Source organism: Lacerta agilis, chromosome 6 (genome assembly GCF_009819535.1).
Source record: "Lacerta agilis isolate rLacAgi1 chromosome 6, rLacAgi1.pri, whole genome shotgun sequence".
NCBI lineage: Eukaryota > Metazoa > Chordata > Lepidosauria > Squamata > Lacertidae > Lacerta > Lacerta agilis.
In genome coordinates this window covers 88,336,756-88,359,060 of record NC_046317.1, presented here as the reverse complement: position 1 = coordinate 88,359,060, position 22,305 = coordinate 88,336,756, and the positions used below count along the sequence as shown (strand labels likewise).

Here is a 22,305-nt window from a genome sequence, read left to right as displayed (position 1 = left end):
GCTCTGCATAGCCCTCGAAATTCAGCTGCTTTAACAGTTACAGGTGGGTAGCCGTGTTGGTCTGCCATAGTCAAAACAAAATCGAAAATTCTTTCTAGTAGCACCTTAGAGACCAACTGAGTTTGTTCCTGGTATGAGCTTTCGTGTGCATGCACACTTCTTCAGATACACAGATCCTGGTGGATGCAAACAATTTTGTCCACAAAATGCTTTGCAAGAAAGTCACAGCAAGCTCTCATATCAGTTCTGCCATCTCCTTCGGGCCAGACTGTAAGAGGACCTTCACTATCCAGAAAAACTCTGCTTAACAGCCTAAGAAGGATGCAATAGAGGCAGCAAAGTATGCGTTCTTTGCTGCCTTCACTGCCTCTACACAGGCTCAACGATTAGCCCTTACCAGTGTTTGATTGCATGCAACTTGGGGCATCTTACTCATAGAGGCTAGTGGCGTGGGGCGCCGGGGCACCAAGTTCTGGAGGGTGCCAGGGAAGAGGCAGAGGCTGGTCGCAGCACCTCCTGGCACCAGCTCGCCGCTCTCGCCCACCTCCGCCATGCCACGCCAAAGCAGCGCTGCGGCCGGAGCCCCCGTCTCCCGTGGCCACCGCAGCACGAAGCGGCCAGCTGAGCCAGGAGGCACTGTGTCCAGCCTCCACCTCTTCCCCACCAGAGGAGCTGCCCTCCAGCCACTGCCTGCCTCCTCCAGCCCTGCCGGCAGCACCGTCCTCCCTAAAAAAAACTCTGGGAAATGAGGACGCAGGGCGCCAGAGGGAGCTTTGCACCACGGCGCTGGATATGCTTAAGACGGCCCTGCATGCAACCCGAGTTTTCCTCCACTCATGTTAAAAGTCATTTCCCAGCTTGTTTCCTCTCCCTAACCTCTGCAGTATATCAGGGAGCAAAACAGGTTCCACGAAGCGGGAGAGGGCATTCAGGGGTGATAGTATCAATCAGTGGCCCAAGCCTGTTTTAGAAGTCAGGCAGGGCTTCAACACTTAATACATTTATATAGGAGTGTCCACAGCATTCTTCTTCAGGCAGCTCACAAATGAAATTACAAAAAAGACAATCCCTTAAAAACAGCAGTTTTCAGCATGAAACCATGTTGGGGGCGGGGGACAGGAAAAAGAGCAGAGAACAGATTAGTTTCCTGTGCAGCGCAATGCTGCGCAAGGCTGACACCTTGTGACCAAGTCAGTGTAGAGTCTTTGCCAAAACAACAAACGGTGTGGGTGCTTAGCCATGCATGAGAATAATTATTTGCATTTATGTTCAAGTGTTCAGGATTCACATACATTACCTTGGAATCTTTCCAATAACCCTGCAAGGTAGGTCAGGGCTTGGATCCCCAAAAAGCAGATTTTGTTTTTATATATTTATTTAAATTTATATCCCCCTTTTCTCCCCATGGAAACCCAAGGCAATGTATATGTGGTTCATAGGCAATCAGGCATTGACCAGAACTAGATCACCTATCCATTCTTAAGGAAATTAGCCCTGAGTGCTCACTGGAAGGACAGATCCTGAAGCTGAGGCTCCAATACTTTGGCCACCTCATGAGAAGAGAAGACTCCCTGGAAAAGACCCTGATGTTGGGAAAAATGGAGGGCACAAGGAAAAGGGGACGACAGAGGATTAGATGGTTGGACAGTGTTCTCAAAGCTACCAATATGAGTCTGACCAAACTGTGGGAGGCAGTGGAAGACAGGAGTGCCTGGCGTGCTCTGGTCCATGGGGTCACGAAGAGTCGGACATGACTAAACGACTAAACAACAGATCAGCTTAGCTTCAGCTTTCAGACCATATGCTGGGATAGTGCAGATTATGTTAGTTACTACTCTACAAGAGTTTCAGGAGGGGAAAGGTAGTGCAGTTTAATTTAAGGGAAGCAAATGAGACTTCTATAAGTAAAAGGTGCAGGGTAGGAATGGAGATTACTGCATTGTAGGCAGTTGGACTACATCACCTTTGGAGAACCCTTCCAACTTTACAATTTATTGATTCTAGAAATCTTTTTTTTTTCCAGGAACAGCTCCTGTAGCTAATAACGACTTGACAGGTAGAAATTCAACAAGTGAGGCCTAAGAAGAGCCTTGCTGAATCAGACCATCTATATGTATGTGGTTATTTAGTTTAAGATACATTAATTGTCTCTCATTTCCCCCCAAGCTCTGGCCTCCAAGGACCAGCTTAGTTCCAGCCTGGAGGCAAGCACCAAGGAGCACCTTAGACAACTTTTTAAAAAATGCCAGCTGGTCTATGTAACCGTTCACATTCATTCGGATTGTCTGGTTTGATCATTTTAATTGTGTATCAACTGTTCTTATGGTGTCATACATCTTATTGTATAGGCTGCTGGCATTATATTATATTATATTATATACACACATATATACCCTGGCACCTTAATAGTGAAGGGTACTTTTTTTAAAAATCAAATAATAAAAAACCCAATAAATAAAAACACCTAATAAATATTTTTAACCCAATGATAATACACACACACACACACACACACACACACAGAGTGCTGTATATATAAACCAAACAAATAATTAAAAAATAATAATAAAATAAGTATTTTAAAAAACCTAGTAATGCATAATAAATACTATTCTTTTTTAAAAAAAACACCTCAATAATAGCTCATAAATAACACACAATTTTAAAGACCTAATAATATGTAATAAACAAACGAACAAAAAACAATTAAATAAACGGCAAGTAATATAACGGCAGGTAACATTTTAGAAAGACGGGTGGCCCGAGTGTCCTCCCCGCCCCTATTAACTCTTCCATTGGAGCCTAGGCCGCCGTCCTTCGTCATCACCAGCCGCCTTCCGTCGCGGCGGCGCCGCCTTGTCGCTCCGCGCCGCCGCCGCCCCTCTTCCCCGCACTCAGTGGTACTTCCCGAAAGGCCGAGGCGGGCGTCCCCTCCACAAATGGACCGTTCCGCTCCCACCAACCCTCCTTCCCTCCCTGACCGCCGCGTCGCGCGTCGCTCCGTCTGCCCGCCCCGTGCCGTTGGCACATGCGCAGTGGCGCCGCTGCCCTGAGGGGGGCTGTTTCTCCAGCTGGGCGACTGTTTACAGCTGCGGGGGGGCGGGAGACTCGGCGTGCGGAGGAAAGAAGCGGAGAGGCCTGAAGGGGCGGCGGCGGCAGCTGGCGCTGGAGGAGCAGGTAACCGTGAGGGGGCAAGGGGAGACCCCTCCCCTCTCCTTTCTGTCAGTCTGGGGGGGGCTCCATGTCATAATAGGACCCCCCCATATCCCGTGACAAAGGGCGCCTCCCACCCGCCTGGCAGAAAAGGCCCCGGCCCTTTCTCCCCCCCCCCCAGATTGTTAACCACAACAGCCAATGGGCTGCTTAACCCGCCCCCCGCACAGGTTGGGGGGGGGTCTCCTCCGCCCCAGTCTCCTGCCTCCGTGGCGGTGCAGGGCCCAAAAAGGGCTTCCTTCTGGAGGGGGGGAGGTAGAGGCACTTTGTTATGGGGTGACACGCGTCCCCCCCCCCCCAGTCACACACCCCACCCCAGACTCCAAGGTCATGGTAGGGGGCTTTGGGATGACCTAAGGGGGTGGGGTGGGGTGGGGTGGGGGGCTCCTCCTCTGGAAGTGCAAAAAAAGGACTAGAAGGCTTTGAAAGGGTCAAGTACAGCAGCCTCTCCCGAATTAAACTTAAGTGGTTGTAATTGGGTTTTGAGACGCCCTGCAATTAACTGTTGCAGTTTCTTTCCCCCAGTTTTGTTGTGCTTGCTTGACTTAGCGGGTCCTGCAAAGTGCTGTTCTGCATAATGTTTTTTTTGTTAATAGGGCAGGGTAGGTTTCATGGCACCGAGAAGCGGGAGGGCAGCCTGAAGAAAGCCACTGGTATAAACCAAGGCTGCAACCCCCTACGCCTGCTAACCTTAAGAGTAATCACAACTGAACTCAGTGGGGTTTATGTAAGGCTGCTGCTCTGTATGTCTCCTTCCCCACCTGCCTCACGGAGATGGAGCTAGCTGATTGTTTGTTTGGCCTCTTTACTCTGAATGGTCCCTATTCTGCCATTGCCTCCAGCTCCTCACATACCCGCTTTTACTCCAGCTTGCTTCTGCTGTTGCTGTAGTCAGTTTTTAAAATTTATTTCAAGGCACCTTGTGAGGACTTGCTGTAAAAGACAGAGTGCTATTAAGATAGCAACAGCACAATTCTAACCATGTCTAGTCAGAAGTAAGTTCTACTGACTTTAGTAGGGCTTACTCATTACTCCCTGATAAGTGAGGTGAGTGTTGCTGCCAAAATGACAGCACTTGAGAATTTCTCTGCTTTGGTTCACTTTCTCCCTTCTCCAAGTAATTAGAATGAAGGCTATAAAATCCCACCCCACACATCTTGCTTACCCGCCATGGGACTGGGGTCTTTCTACCCCTTCTCTCTCTCCCCCCTCCCCCCGCCTTGAGGATAGAACTCCATAACTTCTTTCCCTCTCACCACACTTTTTAAAATTCCTCTTCCCCCTTACACTGGGTCTGGCAGCCCTTTCTCCCTCTTTCCCCACTTTTCTTATAATAAAAATACCCCATAATTTCCTTTCCTCCCTTATCCACCCCACCTCCACAATAAAGTACCTGATTCTTCCCAGCTTGGTAATGGGACAAGCCAGCTCTTTATCTCTCTCTTATAATGAGACCCCATAATGTGTATCTTTCTAGCCCAATTTCCAAGATAATGGGCATAAAACCACAGTTCTTTTTCACTATTGTCTACACAAACTTGTGGGTCACCCTCTCATAGTTTTCACTGCCACCGCAGTGCCTGGAGACAGGCAGTCAAGTCATGTATCAATAGCAATGGCCAGAGGAGAAAAGACTACTAGGAAGAACACAGAGAGAAGAAACACCATAGTGCAACTGCTGCAGCACAACCAGATGCCTTCATCTGCCCCAGCTGCAACAAAACATGTCTCTCCCGTATTGGTCTCTGCAGGCGCTGCAATCTTCCAAAAGCCTTACCTCACACTCAAGGGCATTTTCCTCCATTGTCTCCAGAAGGATGCCAACTGAATTACTTTCTCCAGAGTAATGGGTACATTTAAAAAAAAAAAATGCTGTTGTCACCCATGGCTTTGTGATAATTCTCCTCCCAACCCCAAGCCCCTCCAATCCCCAATGGAAGTTAAGCATGAATATTAATAATAGTAATTAATAATAGTAATTTATAAGCCATCCTTCATCCGATGATTATAAGGCAGTATACAGCATAAAAACACAAAATGAAAACACAAAATACATATAACAACAACCAATAACCCACAACCACATTTAAAAGACCATAGATTGCTTAATCAGCCAAAGGCCTAGTTATAGAGTTGCTACATAACACCAATTAGAGCTCAGTACAGTGGTACCTCGGGTTAAGAACTTAATTCATTCTGGAGGTCTGTTCTTAACCTGAAACTGTTCTTAACCTGAAGCACCACTTTAGCCAATGGGACCTCCCACTGCCGCTGCGCCGCCAGAGCACGATTTCTGTTCTTATCTTGAAGCAAAGTTCTTAACCTGAAGCGTTATTTCTGGGTTAGTGGAGTCTGTAACCTGAACCGTCTGGAACCTGAGGTACCGTGTTTCTCATAAAATAAGACGTCCCTATAAAATAAGCCATGGCAGGATTTTCAACCGTTCACGAAATGTAAGACATACCCCGAAAATAAGCCGTAGTGCTGGGTGCAGTTCTGGAGGGCGCCAAGGAAGATGCGAGGTTGCCCGCACCTCCGAGCCTCCTTCCCGCTGGAGGAGCCGCCCTCCAGCTGCTGCCCATCTTCTTTACTGCACGGTTGCCATACGGAGCGAGAGTGACGAGCCGCGGCAGGAGGAGGAGGCCAAGGAGGGCTGCCAGCTCAGCGCCCGGAAGCGGCTGCTGCTGCAGCGCCGAGCGGAGCGCGCCGAGCCAGCAGCCTCGCCTCCGCCTGGCCCGGCCGAGGAGGGCTGCCAGCTTGGCGCCCGCAACTGGCTGCTGTTGCAGCACCGAGCAGAGCCCCGAGCCAGCGGGACCCAGCAGCAGAACCCAGGAGCAGCAGCACCGTGCTGCGCGGAGCCCCGAGCCAGATAAGTGGGTATCTCCCCTCCCCCCTCCCATGGCTAAACAGTTTTTAATTTCTTTTTTTTATTATTTCACCATTTTGACACAACACTTTGGACAGGGGACTTGCTAGGCTTTTCCCTAGGTTCCAGGGGGACCCTATCCTTGTAGGTTAAACTTTTGGGATTGGGACTTAATTACTCCTCCCCCCCCAAAAAAAAAAATACTTGCCACTGTATTTGTGTTAAAGGAAAAAAAAGTTTAGCAGAGAATGTACATAAGCTGTGCAGTCTTGGCAGCCTGCACCCACATTTAGTACTTCTCATGGCTCTCACTTGGTCCGTTTATAAATCTGTGGTAATAAAAATAAGACATCCCCTGAAAATAAGCCATAGTGGGGGTTTTTGAGGAAAAATAAATATAAGACGGTGTCTTATTTTAGGAGAAACACGGTACCACTGTACATTCTGCTGCCACCTGGCTCTGGGCGCTTTTCTGATCTCGGCTGCAGAAAGGGAAAAGCCTCCAGATAAGGTCAACCAGTGGAAGGTGGGATAGCCAGTGGATCTTATTCACCTTCCCCAAGTCTCTCACTAGTGCCTGCAAACTACTCCTCTCCTGGGCATCCTGCCAAGAACAAGCTATGCTGGTTCAAAATGTATTGCTCCGGGGAGTCCATTGGGGTGAGTGTTCTCTGCTGAGAGGCAGTTTTCTCTTGGGACTGTGACCCAAAGTCACCCCTTGGACCACAACAACTGTTTGCATTCAGGCAAATTCTCCCATCTGTGCTTTTCAATGCTGAGTAAGGTTACCACTCCCACAAAAGTTCCTCTGAAACTCTATGCATTTAAATAGTTTCTCCCCTAATGTAGGTTCTTTGATTATGAAGCTTCTTTTCACATCCAGCACACTTAAATGGTTTCTCTCCTAAATGTGTCCTTGGTAAGCCCTCTCTTGTGAGAATGGGTTACCATAATACTAGTTCTTTGTATTTCCAGCCCCAGCCTCCAGAGCAATGGGTGCAGTGCCTGAATCTTTCTCACTACTTCTCCCTAGCCTTATGGCAGTGGGATGATGCAGCCAGCCCCCCTACTCCTTTTGATAATAAGACCACCTAATGTTACCACCTTGTACAAAGATTACCACAATTAAGGACAAAAGTGGATCCTCTATGCTCTGGCTGCAGAAAAAAAATAATTCAGCAAAAAGGGGCCACTATAAATTTATGTGGTGATTTGGAGGTTTGATCTGAAATCAGGCTGGATTTGAGTTTGTTGGTGTCTCTGGTAACTTCTCCCCCTTATATAATGGATGCTGGCAAATTGGATTTTAAAAAGGCAAAATGATACTAGAATTGGAGTTGTCAGAGGTGCACAAGGGAAAATGTGTTTTAATGCTCAGGAACTTGACAGAGTGTTTGCAGATTTTTATATTATGGATGTATTCTCTTTATTATTACTGTTGCTTAATACAAGTTTGTCGTGGCCTTTAGCTAGAGCCATAAACTTACGAAGTGAAACAGTATTCACCCACAGATTACCTCCAACGTCAGTGATGGTATAAGCATTCTGTCCTGCTTTAGTCCTAGGGACTCTTAGTTAACTGTTGCAATGAGAGCTACTGTAGAAGTTCATCAGTAAATGCAAATTTCCCTCTTTCACCCATTATGATACGGCCATTTCCTCCACCATTTCTAGAATAAACTATGGAGGTTCATCTTGGCCTACTGAAATTGTTGCTATTGGCTTTGAGATCTGAGCTTTGAGCATTAAAAGTGTTTTATTTTTCCAGGTGGCATCCAGTGAGTATCCAGACACACGTGCAAAGCTCTGTAACTCCACCTAATTATTTGTACCATTCAGCATCCTGGCCTTTAGTCCACATAACAGTGTTTTGGTTCCGTATCTACGCACGAGGCATGGGGCAGTTGCCAGCGGCTGTAATTCTAGTGCCAGAAAACAAATGGAATACACAAATCATTCAGTGGCTCTAATGCATTTTGAATGTCTGCAGCAGGTCTTGGCTGCAAAAGGAGCATTGCTCTGCGTTGTGGGAAGGCTATTCGTTACCACCACCACCACACCACCCTCTCTCCCTTTGCTACACAGTTCCTCTGTGTTAGGGCAATGTAGACAGGAGACTCTGTTTTCAGCAAGTGTGCCCTGGGTCGGCCGCAAACCAATTCTTTCTTGTAGTGGCAGAACAGAGCATGCAGAGGCATGCTAATAGCCTTGTGACTGGACTGAAGCCAGGTCAGATGGCAGCTGCCTTGTGTTGGGGTGCTTTTTGACTTTGTGATCATGTTGCTTTGCGAAGAATGGAAAGCAAATGGGGTGGGGGGGGGGAGAAAGAGGTTAAGCCTCTTCTATTGTGGGTGTATGCAAAGTAAGGCCTAAGCTGTATTACAGGTCAGAAGAAGAAGGCTGGAAGGAGGTGCATTCATACTTAAATCACCCTCATGATGCTGTTGGGAGGTTAGTTCTCCATGCCTGGAATATTTTCTGCAGCCAGATACTTCACAATGAATAGAAGAAGAAGAAGAAGAAGGAGGAGGAGGAGGAGGAGGAGGAGGAGTTTGGATTTGATATCCCGCTTTATCACTACCCAAAGGAGTCTTAGAGTGGCTGACATTCTCCTTTGCCTTCCTCCCCCACAACAAACACTCTGTGAGGCGTGTGGGGCTGAGAGACTTCAAAGAAGTGTGACTAGCCCAAGGTCACCCAGCAGCTGCATGTGGAGGAGCGGAGACACAAACCTGGTTCACCAGATTACGAGACTACCGCTCTTAACCACTACACCACACTAGAATTCTAGACTCTCTGTTAGGTTTCTCTTTTCTAGAAAGCAACAGTTAGTCCCCTCACAGCTGGAGGTGCACATTTCGATGATGCGAGGATTGTATGTTACCACCTTAATTTATACTGCACAGTTATTGTGCCTGGTGCTTTACAGAGCAACACAGGCCAACGCCAGAAAGAACAAGACAGGCCCTTGCCCCAAAGAGCTTACAAATTAATTCCAACAGGGAGACAAATGAAGGTAGGGGAGCTCTAGCGAAATATAAGCAAAATCTTTGAGCTTTGTTTCTGTTGAGGAAAAAGTTTTTCGAAGGATTTGACTGCCACCAAAACACTGACAAATGCCTATAGGGTTCATATGTCATAGTCATTGAATACCAGTTACTGGGGGTGAAGGAGAGAGTTAATATCTTCATGCCATGCTTCTGGGCTTCCCAGCAACATCAGTCTGGGTGGCCACTGGAAAATACAATTCTGGACTAGAAGCAGCAGAGGCTTCTTGTGCTGGATGCCCTCTTGGTTCTTCAGGTATCTGCTGATAGGACCAGTTAATCAACAACTAGATTGGTCAGAAGGCCACTCTGGGGAAGAATGCAGAAGCAAATGGCCAAGTTATCAACCCTTTTACCTCTTTGTCAACATATACATAGTTAGCAGAGCCTGAAATCTCATCCTGGCACAGAGCCTTTCCAGAAAGTAGGAGAAAGACATCAGGCCCTGGGCACTTACACCTCTAAAGGCAACCAGGAGGAGTTTGTATGGGGCTTAAAGTTGCTAATTTAGCTACTATAGGGGCATAGGTGGTGGTGGGCCACTTGATGGTCATCCCTGAAGCAAATATGTCTCATGGAATGCTTCTATTCTGTTGCTGCCATAACTCCTCTATTGCCCAAAGAGTGTCTGTGCTAAAGAGATTACACTGTCTCAGTGCCAAATTCTGAGCACAGTCAAATATGCAGTTTATAGTCAAAACATGCAGATAAGCAGGCATATACAAACTGAGGAATGCATCGTGCATAAATTTTAATCTCAATGTGTGCAAAGTCTGTTTTACTTTTGTGGTAATGAGTCTGAGCATTGCTGACAAGATGCTCAAGATTTCTGCAAGGATGATCGTTACCTCCTGTGCCTTAGTTAGATTTTGCAGTACCTTCTGGTGCTGTTCCTAAGTTTTTGATGTGCACGGTTGGGACGTTGTTTCTGCTGAATACATGCAACAATGAAGCTGAGGCAGAACCTTCTAAAGCAGGAACAAACACTGAATTTGCCGCTTCTGCAGTTCTTGCCAGAAAAGCAAAGCACTGTAAATAAAAATTCATGTTGTGCTCTTCCTGTATGAAATGTTAACTGTCTGTAGAGAAAAGCAAGGCAGCTTTGGCATTGCAAATTAAATTATTTCCCATTAGAAAAAGGGCTGGTATTGTTCAAAGATTGTTGCATATTATGTTGTGGTATAGATAGCTGCAATGATCTCCAAATTGCACTCTTTCCCCACCACCATTCACCTCTGGCTGTTGGTGTGGTGTTTGTACATTTGCCTTAACAGTAAGGTTTTGGTTCGAGTCTGTTTGTCATCCCTCTGGTATTGTTTGTTTATAACTAGGGCTACAGCCTCAGTTGAATATAAGGCTGGGAGCCAAGGTACTACTTTAAGGGCATGCCAGGTTCACCTAGCCACACTAAGGACAGCTGGCCACACTAAGGCAGACATTTGCTCTTGCATCATCTTCTTCCCTTATGCACATTAACACAAAAGGCTGTATTTTCTCTGTAAAGCGGGCATTTGTGTAGGTCTGCATAGAGTCTTGTGCATATTTTTCTTACCAACACAGTCTGCCTTGTGCATGTGTTCAGGCATGCACACGCGGCTCAGTTTGGAGTCTTTATTTTCTTATATTATTATTATTATTATTTTATTTTATTATTATACCGTGCCCATCTGGCTGGGGTATACCATATTTTTCCATCTATAGGATGCCCCCCTATTTTAGGGGACTCAATTTTAGGAAAATGAGGGGAAGTGGCCCAAATTTGTTTAGCCTCTTACCCCATGCAGCAGGGGGCAGGAAACACTTCCTAGATAGTTTCCCATGCACAGCGGCATTGGGGGAATTTGCACTCCCGCCAGCCACTGCGCTCCGATGCCACCGTGCGTGGGAAACAATCCAGGGAGCGCTCACCGCACGCAGCGGCATGAGGGGAAGTTGCACTCCCAACAATGAGGTGGCTGGCGGATGCAGCTTCTCTTCCCCCCCCCCAACATAGCTGCGGGCAGGAAAGACCCCCCCCCCCCCGATCACTCCCTGCTCGCTGTGGCATCAGCGGAAGCCACACTCCCGCCAATGAGCTGGCTGGCGACGTGACGCTTCTCCCCCCCCCCCCATGCCACTATCCATGTATTGCACAACCCCAGTTTTTTGACATGATTTTTGAGTCAAAAAACCTTGTCCAATACATGGGAAAATACGGTAAATTATTAAGGAATGTCTCCTTAAGAGCCAAGTGAGGCTTACATGGGAGATCTTCAGAGAGGATTCTGCTTGACAGTCCATCTCATTTGCAAAGTTCTCCTTCCAGCAAACTGCAGTGAACTAGCACAAAGGAGAGCTGTGTTTTCTTCCACATGCAAGCAAGCACCTCCCAGTTGGGAGCAAGTTGCTTCATCAGGTAATCTCCAGCAACAGGAGTGGTCAGTTGGGATGTTTTTGGAGTAATGCCCACCCAGCCATTCCTGATTTAGGCTGCAATCCTAACTACTGGCCTGAATTCAATAATGCTTCTGAATAGACATGCTTTAGGTTTGCACTGTTTGCATTCATCCCAAGAACCTTCCTTGGTCCATCATCCAGTGGTGGCACTTAGAAAACCAATAAGGTGCGGATAAGGAATCTGACCCTCCAGATGTTGGACTCATCAGCATGGGCAGTCGTCCAACAACCTCTGGAGGGCCCCAGATTCCCCATCAGTGCAGCATGGGGTTGAGAAGTAGCCTCAAGAAGCCTCAAGAAATGTGAGACCAGACCTGTTATGATACATAGGCTTGAGGTCTCGCCAATCTTCTTCTAAGAAATGTTCAAAGTTCCTCCATGCAGTATTAGTGCTTTTCTGCTCCGAATGTTGGCAAAAGGCAGAGTATGCTTCGGTGTGGAGAATGCAATATAGAACTATCCAGAATCCATGATGTTTCCATAACCAGAAGCAACTTCACAGAACAGCTGACAATAAAAAGTGTCTGGAAGGGTCACTGGTGTATCATATCGAAGGGTTTTTCTGCACTAATAAATACGGTATGCATATGTATTTGAAATCCCCCAGAGAAAAAAGGAGAGCAGTAACTGGTGGTGTTTGTATATGTGAAAGTGGTTTTGGTTCTGTATCTTTTGACATGCAGGATATGCTCTACAATGCACTTAGCATCACCTGGACTTTTGTACTTGAGCAGTTTTCTTTGACTGGTGCTTTCTTTGACTGGTGACTTTCTCCTTTTTCCCTCCTCTGCTCTCCAGAATTGGTTTTTGAATTTGTTAGCGTGGACAATGGGAGGTGCTGTGAGCGCAGGAGAGGACAATGACGAGCTAATTGATAACCTGAAAGAGGCTCAGTACATCCGGACAGAGCTCGTGGAGCAGGCCTTCAGGGCTGTCGACCGGGCAGACTACTACCTGGAGGAGTTTAAGGACAATGCATACAAAGACTTGGCGTGGAAGCACGGGAACATCCACCTTTCTGCTCCCTGCATTTATTCGGAGGTCATGGAAGCCCTGGATCTGCAGCCTGGGCTTTCCTTCTTGAACCTGGGAAGCGGCACTGGCTATCTGAGCTCCATGGTTGGGCTCATCTTGGGTAAGTGACTCTTTTGATCAGCTAAATGATCCCTACGACTCGAGCTTCTTACTGTGTGGGGTCAACACATGTTCTTAACACTGACAGTACGGTGGGCACGTTTAATCTGTGGGCATGTTTGGAGGAGAAGATTAAGAACAAACATAATACAGTGGACTTTCTGGATACTAATTTAATTTGTTCTAGGGGTCCGTGCCCATCCCGAAAAATCTGTATCCAGAGGTGTCGCTTCTACGCATGCACGCGGCACGGTAGAGCGCTTTTGCGCATGCGCACAGAGCACTTGTGCGCAAGTGGCAAAACCTGGAAAAATACTTCCGAGTTTGCCACTTTCTCAACTTGAAGTTTATGTTACTTGAGAGTAGCGTAACCCGAGGGTCTACTGTAGTGGTCTTCAAATATCTGAAGGGCTGTCCTGCCTTGCAGAAGATAGAGCAGGCTTATTCTCTGTTGCAATAACAGGGCAGGACAACCTATGGAGTGGAGATTGCAAGGAGGCAAGTTTCAGTAGAGCTATTCGAGAGTGGGACAGGCTGCTTCAGCACAGGCTTGACTCTCTGCCAAGATCGGACAACCATCTATCTGAGATGCTGTAGTTGCATCCAGCATTGAGCAAGGGGTCTGGATAGTTGTTGTTAGTTAGTTAGTTAGTGAGAAGAAGAAGAGTTTGGATTTGATATCCCGCTTTATCACTACCCAAAGGAGTCTCAAAGCGGCTAACATTCTCCTTTCCCTTCCTCCCCCACAACAAACACTCTGTGAGGTGAGTGGGGCTGAGAGACTTCAAAGAAGTGTGACTAGCCCAAGGTCACCCAGCAGCTGCATGTGGAGGAGTGGAGATGCGAACCCGGTTCACCAGATTACGAGTCCACCGCACTTAACCACTGCACCACACTGGCTCTCACAGTAACTGGTTAGTTAGTTAGTTTATATACCACCCTATACCCAGGGTTCTCAGGGCGGTTCACAGAATAAAATCACAATATAAAACCACAAAGTACATAATAAAAATAAACAACAACAACCCAATACCCCCTCCTTCCTCCCCCACAAAGAAAACACATTTTAAAAGGGCATAGGATGCAAATCTGATCAACCCAAGACCTGGTTTAAAAGAAACATTTTTGCCTGGTGCCTAAAGGTATATAATGAAGGTGCCAGGGAGAGTATTTCACAGACAGGGAGCCACTGCAGAGAAGGCCCTGTTCTCGTGTTGCCACCCTCCGAACCTCTCGAGGAAAGGGCACATGAAGGAGGGCCTCGGAAGACGATCTCAGGGTCTGGGTAGGTTCATTTGGAAAGAGGCAGTCCTTGAGGTATGTTGTTCCTGAGCCATTTAAGGTTTTATAGGTCAAAACCAACACTTTGAATTGGGCCCAGAAACTAATTGGTAGCCAGTGCAGTCGGACCAGGATCAGTGTAATATGCTCAAACCTCTTAAGATCTCTCCCATCTCCATGTCTCCATAAGCACCACTGCTCATATTCTGCTCTTCTGTGGGGTCACGTCCGACAGAAGATAGTGAGTAAATCATCTTGCAAATAAAATGATGTGCCAAGTGGCCCCATGGTGTCTGGTTTGGAACGGTGCATCTCTCTAGGACCAGAGTTGGTTATGTGCCTAGGAGGGCTACCTGTTCTTCACTACTACAAATAATAACCATAAAGTTCGAAACACAAACACATCCAGCACAAGCACAGGTGGTTGCCTGGCTTTCCAAATTGTGTGTGTGTGTGTGTTCAGGAACAGCCTGAGCACCTTGCTGCACATTTATTATTTATTTAGAGCATCTTTACCCAGCCTTTCAGCTTTAAAAAATGCCAGGGTGGCTCACAACACACTTTGAAATCATTAATAATGGAACAGTTAACAAGGAATGAAAGAATAAACAGCCTTTTAACCGGCAGCTGAGTCTTTGAGAGCACCCTTCTCCTCTCCCTTTCCCAATAAGAATAACCTGCGTTCAACAAGTTCCTTTTTTAAATTACAACATTTTATTTATTTTCATTTTTAATGCTTCCTTCCTCCAAGGGTTGCACACATGCTGCCTCCCCTGTAGCTTCACAACAACACTGTGGGGTAGATTACGCTGAAAGAGTGTAACTATTCAAGCTATCCTGTGAGTTTTATGACTGAGCAGCTATTTGAATCCAGGTGGTCTCACTTGTTAAGCCCAACACTAATTGCCGCACTGCATTTTCTGTTGAAGTTTGTTCCTAAATACGACTGTGTGTGCTCTCTTCCTCTCTCCATCCCACCCCACCCACCCTTTCATTTTTCAGCAACAATAATAGCTTATAGAAAGGAGTCATCAGCAATAAACAACTGGGGCAAGCTGCAACTGTGCCAGTTATTTTCTGGAGTTCAGAGTTAGTGCTTGGAAATGATTGTTTGGTTTTTGTTTTTTTAGCTTTCAGTGTAACTGCTGAATGGCAGGGATGTATCTAGAAGGGTTTAAGCACAATTCTTTTATATTCCAAAGATGGACCCTGGAGCAGTTCCCAGGGTGCATAGATGTGAAAATGTTTGCCTGACCTGATCATCCATGCAGCTTGCCTCATTGCCGGCCCCGTGAACCACAAGTACCAGAAATTCCGTACTCTGTTTCCAGGGTCATCTGTTGGGATGGTGCATGGGTAAGTTCACTTGGGCAAAACGTTTTCACACACATATGCCATGGAAACTGCTCCAGAGCGATCCTGCAGATGCAAAATATTGTGAAATTTCAACGAGCAGAGAAAAATCTGGATTTTGCATTGTTGAGTTGACTCTCCTAAACTTGATGCTTTATTCCCTTGCTCAGAGTCCCCTGCCCTTGAAATCCCCATCAACTGTTGCTGTTCTTTGCTCATTTTTCGTGCTCCACTTCATATTGTAGCACAGCAGTAAATAAATCCAGGAATGGGTGGTTGGCAGCTTGTCATTCGCTTCCCCCCCCCACCCTTAGAGAAATGGCCTTCTCTAATGGTGTTATGACAAAGGTCTGTATAGTTGAACCCATGGTTTTCCTTGTACGTGGTGTATGGAAGTGAGAGCTGGACCATAAAGAAGGCTGATCGCCAAAGAATTGATGCTTTTGAATTATGGTGCTGGAGGAGACTCTTGAGAGTCCCATGGACTGCAAGAAGATCAAACCTATCCATTCTGAAGGAAATCAGCCCTGAGTGCTCACTGGAAGGGCAGATCCTGAAGCTGAGTCTGCAGCACTTTGGCCACCTCATGAGAAGAGAAGACTCCCTAGAAAAGACCCTGATGTTGGGAAAGATGGAGGGCACAAGGAGAAAGGGATGACAGAGGACAAGATGGTTGGACGGTGTTCTTGAGGTTACCAACATGAGTCTGACCAAACTGCGGGAGGCAGTGAAAGATAGGCGTGCCTGGTGTGCTCTGGTCCATGGGGTCACGAAGAGTCGGACACGACTGAACAACAACAACAACAATGGTGTTATGAAGCTCTAAGAATGGAAGTGAATGCAAAACCCTCTGGAGGAGATTCTTGTTTAGTTGGGTCAAAATATGTTGGTGTAAATAGCCTTCTGGTCTAGATTTGTTTCCTCTGGAGATTTGTTTCCTCTGGAGAAACGGAGGGCAGGTAAAGAGAAGCTCTTGGGAGGGCTACCTTTGAGCCCATTAATTGTATGGAAATGTAACTTTCACTAAATATACCATCCATAAGCATCTAAACAGAAGTCTCTGAATGCATTTCTCCAAGTTTTTAAGTATGCTTTGCTAATAACTTGAAAATAAGGTAAGCTTACCCAAAAAAAAAGCCATGTAAGAGCCAGGTGTTGGATTGGCCAAACCCAAACTTGCACATCTTTCAGATGTACTTTCTCCATGCTCCCTTGGTGGTTTTCCTCTCACTGCCATCCTCTCCCGTTCCTCCCTGCTTGTTACTTTTACTGAGATGTGGGACTCATTTTGTAGCCATTCAGTTCTGCAGGTTGGGTGGTTTATGCTAGTAACCATCTCTCAAGTTTTGAGGAATTTGCTTTGTATCTGCGCCTTAAGAGGAGATCAAAACCAGCTCGGAGTCTTGAGCAAAGCTTTTTGGATTCATTCCGGTTCTCCATCCAATCGTTTTTCAAATGTTTCTTTCCCTTGCATTCCCTAAACATATGCAGGCCCTTTCGGCGTTAACCATGGCGTAGAGCTTCACTCTGACGTTATAGAATATGCAAAGCAGAAGCTGGACTTCTTCATCAGAACAAGTGACAGTTTTGACAAGTAAGATTGGACATGCCTAATTTGCATTTAAACTGACTTCCAGGACAGATTGTAGCAATCTAGGTGGTATCTCCTAGTTAGCAGCACATGGTGAGTTCAAGATTCATATGGGTGTTTTGCATATGCGGTATTAGGTGCTAGGATGCAGAAAGAAATCGAGAACAGTTCTGTCTTCCACTCTTGTGGATTTTACATACCTGATAACATGCCTGATCTTAGAAACAAAAGCAATTAGTTGGGTTCACTCTAGAAATTTTATTCAGGTTCTTTATGGTACATTACAAAGGAATGATTATTTTTTTTTAAGGCTTCTGAGATAAAACAATGCAGTGGGTGAAGTTTTTATTTATTTATCAATATTAAAATTAAGATTTTAATCTAATAATAATAATCTCTAAGTGGTTTACATAAAGTAGTATAAAATATTGATTAAAAATAGCTTTAAAAACAGGCTTTAAAACAGTAGACATAATTAAATCATCAAAATATAGAAAAAGCCAGCAGTTTTAAAAAACAAATATACATAATAAAAATTACATGCCAGGGTAAGCTTGCCAAAAGAAATGAGTTTGTTTCATACAACTCAAAACTTGCTTTTCCATCAGGAGATTGACATTGTGGTTTCACTGGCCAAGGAGGAGGGATCTACACCACACTGCAAACCAAACATGCTTTTACTGCTGGACCCCCACCCCCAAGGAAACGTATGAAATAGTACTTCTGGGAGAAGGCAGGAAGGAGCCATAACCCAGTGGCAGAGCACTTGCTTTGTACACAAGAGGTGCAGGTTCTGTCTCTGGCCTCTCCAGTTAAAATTAACTTACATGGCTGGGAAAGAGTTCAGCCCAAGATTCTGGACAGGTGCTGCCAATAGTAGATAATGACGGCTCACCAGTCGCATTGGTGGGTGGTTTTTGCAACCCGGCACAGGCTCCCTGGCCCCTGGAGCCACGCCATAGAAGCCTTACATTGCTCCATCCCTGGGCTAGCTGCAGAGGCTGCAGTGCTCCTGCCTGGCCTTGGTTTAAATCAGCCAATCGGCGGCAGCCTGGGGACGGAGCAAAGACCAGGTAAGGAGGCTACTGCCTGCATTGGCCATTCAGCCGGCTCAGAGCATCATGGAGAGAGGTCCATCGTCAGGACGTTCTGAAGGTAATTGATTGGGAGCAAGGGAGCTGGGAAGCGGACCGGGGACAGTGGTGGAAGGCATAGCAGAAGGCTGGCTTGTAGCCCGCATAGAGGATGCAGCACAGAGGCTCAGCGTGGCAAGGTTCGACGTTTTTGTTTAGGTTAGGTCCATAGATAATCTGGTAGCCTTGGTATCTTGCCCCTTTTTGTTTTATGATGCAGTTTTTTAAAATACTGGTTTTGATAGACCAATTGTATAAGAAGGTAAATTGCTCATTTCAGCCCCAGCTACCGTAGAAAACTGCGTTTTCCAAGTTTCCATGGGAGAAGCCATAACAGTTTTCCAAAATGGCAAAGGTTGCAGTTCTGCAATGTATTGGCCATATTCTTTGCTTGCCTCAGTAATAAAGGATTTATATTTTAATACGTGGGGGCTTAGAAGCTCCAGCCTGTGAAATATTTGTGCCATCTACAAGCGTCGCTCACTTCTCAGGTTTGAATTCTGCGAGCCTTCCTTTGTCACCGGCAACTGCTTGGAGATCTCTCCAGACTGCTCTCAATATGACCGTGTCTACTGTGGTGCGGGAGTCCAGAAGGAGCATGAAGATTACATGAAGAACTTACTGAAAGTTGGTGGGATCCTCGTGATGCCATTGGAAGAAAAGGTTTGCTTGTGGGACGGCAGGTCCTCTCATTCCTTTGTATCGTTTGCCCCTTGTTTTTTGCAGTGAGCTCAATTTACCAGATTACCAGCTGTGTGGCACAAAGGGGAGAGGGTTTATTTTCAAGGCTGAGAAATAGGCCATCTATTCTTGCTATCAAGAGGTGGTTCATCTTACTTTTTTGTTCTCAAACGCAGCTGACAAAGATAACGCGAACTGGCCCTTTGGCCTGGGAGACGAAGAAGATCTTAGCTGTTTCCTTTGCTCCTCTGATCCAGCCCAACCACGCGGATTCGGGGAAGTCAAAACTTGTTCACTTGCGTAAGTGTGCCACATATCTATGCACCTGCCCTATTTGTTTATTTGTTGGGTTGGGCCTTGCGAGGCTTAGAGAGACATTCCTCAGAGATGGGCACTCTTTGCCATAGCTTGCAGCCTGACTTCTCCTAGGCTGTGCTCTTTCTCACCATGGAAACAGGACTCACCCAGCATTCAGTTCTGCCTGTGTGTGCTCATGCTGATGATAATCACCACTACATTGGCTAGCATGGAGGCACCAGTTACACAGCGACTTGTGTGGTGACCTGCCCCACTTTGAGAATGGCACAGGGGTTAGCCAGCTGCCAGCTCTTGCATGATGACATATACCTCGGCCTTGCTGGCAAAATCTGTGGCAAAGCTGCTGTGCTCCCCTGACTAGCTGTCAGTTTCTTCCAGGCATTGTTATTATTACTATTTATTGAATTTATATACCGCCCTATACCCAGGGGTCTCAGGGCGGTTCACAGAATAAAATCAAGATATAAAACCACAATATACCTAATAAAAATAAAAACAACAACCCAATAGCCCCCCGCCACAAAAAAAACCACATTTTAAAAGGGCGTAGGATAAATCGGATCAACCAAAGGCCTGGTTTTTGCCTGGCGCCTAAAGGTGTATAATGAAGGCGCCAGGCAAACTTCCCTGGGCAGAGCATTCCACAAATGGGGAGCCACTGCAGAGGAGGCCCATTCTCGTGTTGCCACCCTCCGGACCTCTCAAGGAGGAGGCACACAAAGAAGGGCCTCAGGTGGTGATCTCGGGGTCATATGGAAAGAGGCGGCGCTTGAGCCATGATCTGCGGAAGTGTGTCTGGTCTTTAGTCCATGCCACCCAAGGTCCTACGCTTCTTATTCTTCCCTCTCTCCCATTTCCAGCACCAGTGATGGTCCGCACGCTTCAGGACCTTGCACGCATCACCATCCGCAGCACCATTAAGAAGCTGATTCACCAGGAAACGGCAGGCAGGAACGGCAACGGCCTCAGGAACCCGCCGAGGTTTAAGCGAAGGCGCATCCGCCGCCGCCGCATGGAAACCATTGTCTTCTTGGACAAAGAGGTCTTTGCCAGCCGGATCTCCAACCCCTCCGACGACAACAATTGCGAGGAGTTGGAGGAGGAGGAGAGCAAGTTGGAAGAGGTGGAAAAAGCTGTCCCTGAACTGAAGCCGGAGCCTCCTATAAATGTCCTGAGAGAGAAGGTCTTGAGCCTGCCTCTGCCTGACCCTTTGAAATATTACCTGCTTTATTACAGAGAGAAATAAAGGTCACTGTCGACATCAAGCAGAGAGGTAGGCAGGACAATAAAACAACTCAGTAGGGCTTGACAGATGTATGCCACTTGCTTGCCTGTTAATGTGACCACGCATGGTGGTAAGCTGGCCGGGGGAACGTGGCTGCCATGTACCGGTACTTAAAATGTGATAGCATTTTCCAGATTCCTTCCCTTGGTTAGTGTGCTCCAGTTTTGTCCTGCAGCAGAGCTTCCTCAGTTGGGGGTGGGGGTGGGGTGGGGGCAGGCTGGCAGCAAAGCGTTCGGCTGCTTAATGAAATGAAGATCTCATTCAGTAGCAGAGGGGAACCAACTTTGCCGAGACATCTCTGGATTTCTCAACTATTGTTTTTTTGCCAGGTGGCAGTTTCAGAATCATTTTGGGCAGCACCCAGGCAAGTTGCTTCACCCTAAAAGTGGAAATCGGGAAGACGACAGACTCTCACCCACAAAGTCTGGTCTCCAAAAGCCCACAAGAAAAGCACAATTTTACAAAAAAAAAAAAAGTACAAAATTGTGGGTTTGGTGTATGTGTGATGCCCAGTTGAAGCTGTTGTTTTTTTAAAAAAAAAAAATCATCAGGGGCTTGGTTTAAGCAAACACTTTTTTTTTACAAGGGAGGTAACCCTCCAAGAGTATCAATATGGCCTCCTAAAAGACTCATTAGGAGAATTCCTATTTGATAGGGGAGAGAGAAAGGAGCATTGTGAGGTTGAAACAAATAATTAATATGCAGTGCTTTATACTGCAAAACTCTCTTTCTCTCTCTTTTTGCTTTTGACTTGATGGCATGAAAAACTTGCTGGGCTCATCCAGTTTGTGGTTACATTCTCTGAAAGGATATTAAGTGGTTGGGAAGAGCAGTAGAGGGGGGAGGAAGTGCAGAGGCTGATTAGTATTTAAAAAGCCATCAGACCTGTCTGAAGGTCTGTTGCATGCGTGCTGAATCGGGTATGTAATGTTGACAGCTGTGAAGTTCTTTTTGTAATTGGGGTAAGCACCTCATCACTTGGAAGGTGGTTCTTTTTTTTCAGAGAGTGCCCAGAAGCTGGAATCACTGTTTGTTTGTTTTTTTTAAAAGAAAACCTAAAAGGCTGGGTGCATAGTATTGTCATTGACCCAGCACAGAGACCTCTGCTGCAGCAAAGGGGCTAGGTGACTCTTTGTGTAGGTTTTTCTAGGTGAAAGGCATATAATTATACAGCCTCGTTCATCTTAGTTTGATTTTTGTCCCTTTTCACCAGTTACACAGCTATACTTTAGTTTGACAGTGTACAAAGATGTGTTAGACTGCTCCATGGCACATCTACTTAAATTATTTCTCGGGCATTGGTAGGTAATCTTTAGCCTAGGAATTTGGAGTGAGAAAAGAAGGAAGAGTGGATCCTGTTGAAAGTCTAGGATTTTGCTGTAAGTTGAAATGCTGGGGACTAAAAACAATTTTTCCCAAAGAAATTAAATGCAAAAAAATTTTTGGTCCATTTTATAGTCTTTGGAGTTTCCTGTTCATCTTGTAAAATGGTCATCTCATTGGCATTTTCATCTCAACTTGTAAAAATTGTCCCATGTAGGAGTTGATCATCTCCCACATCCATATGTGAATCCATACTTAAGGATGCAAGTGTCTGTCTTATCCAGCCCATAGTATACAGAGGTGTCCCCAAGCTGTACTCATGAAAACAGGGATGTGCTATGATCTGTCAGAAGCTTGATAAACCCTTGCTTTTGTGGCCCAGTTGAAGCACCTGCAGCCCAGACATTGCATGTCCAGTGTTCTATTATTTCGTTTTGTGTCATCCGAGAGGTTTTAAGGCAACAAAAACTAATCCTTTGTAGAACTCTGGTCCCCATTTTGCACCTGCAAGTTCAAAATGCATCTTATAAAGTAAAATCTGAAAAGTAACACACACACAGCTGTCCGTCAAAATCCTTATGTACTTCTTAGTTCTCCTGTGCTTAAACCATTCAGCATTTTAAATTTATATGAAGCTGCCTTAT

At 46.1% G+C, this 22,305-nt stretch overlaps 1 protein-coding gene across 1 annotated transcript; it reads left to right on the top strand.

Moving 5' to 3' along the window:
- Positions 1-3,029: 3,029 nt before the first annotated feature.
- Positions 3,030-20,362, top strand: PCMTD2 (protein-L-isoaspartate (D-aspartate) O-methyltransferase domain containing 2). Its single transcript, XM_033153738.1, has 6 exons — positions 3,030-3,177; positions 12,361-12,697; positions 16,822-16,924; positions 18,546-18,717; positions 18,912-19,035; positions 19,914-20,362. The coding sequence occupies exons 2-6, from the start codon at positions 12,391-12,393 to the stop codon at positions 20,297-20,299; spliced, it is 1,092 nt and encodes a 363-aa protein (XP_033009629.1). The 5' UTR covers positions 3,030-3,177; positions 12,361-12,390; the 3' UTR covers positions 20,300-20,362.
- Positions 20,363-22,305: the final 1,943 nt, after the last annotated feature.

Coding starts and splice junctions, on each gene's coding strand:
- PCMTD2 (XM_033153738.1), top strand. CDS start 12,391: ATGGGAGGTGCTGTGAGCGCAGGAGAGGACAATGACGAGCTAATTGAT. Junction 18,718..18,911: donor TGATGCCATTGGAAGAAAAG/GTTTGCTTGTGG, acceptor TCTCAAACGCAG/CTGACAAAGATAACGCGAAC. Junction 19,036..19,913: donor GTCAAAACTTGTTCACTTGC/GTAAGTGTGCCA, acceptor TCCCATTTCCAG/CACCAGTGATGGTCCGCACG.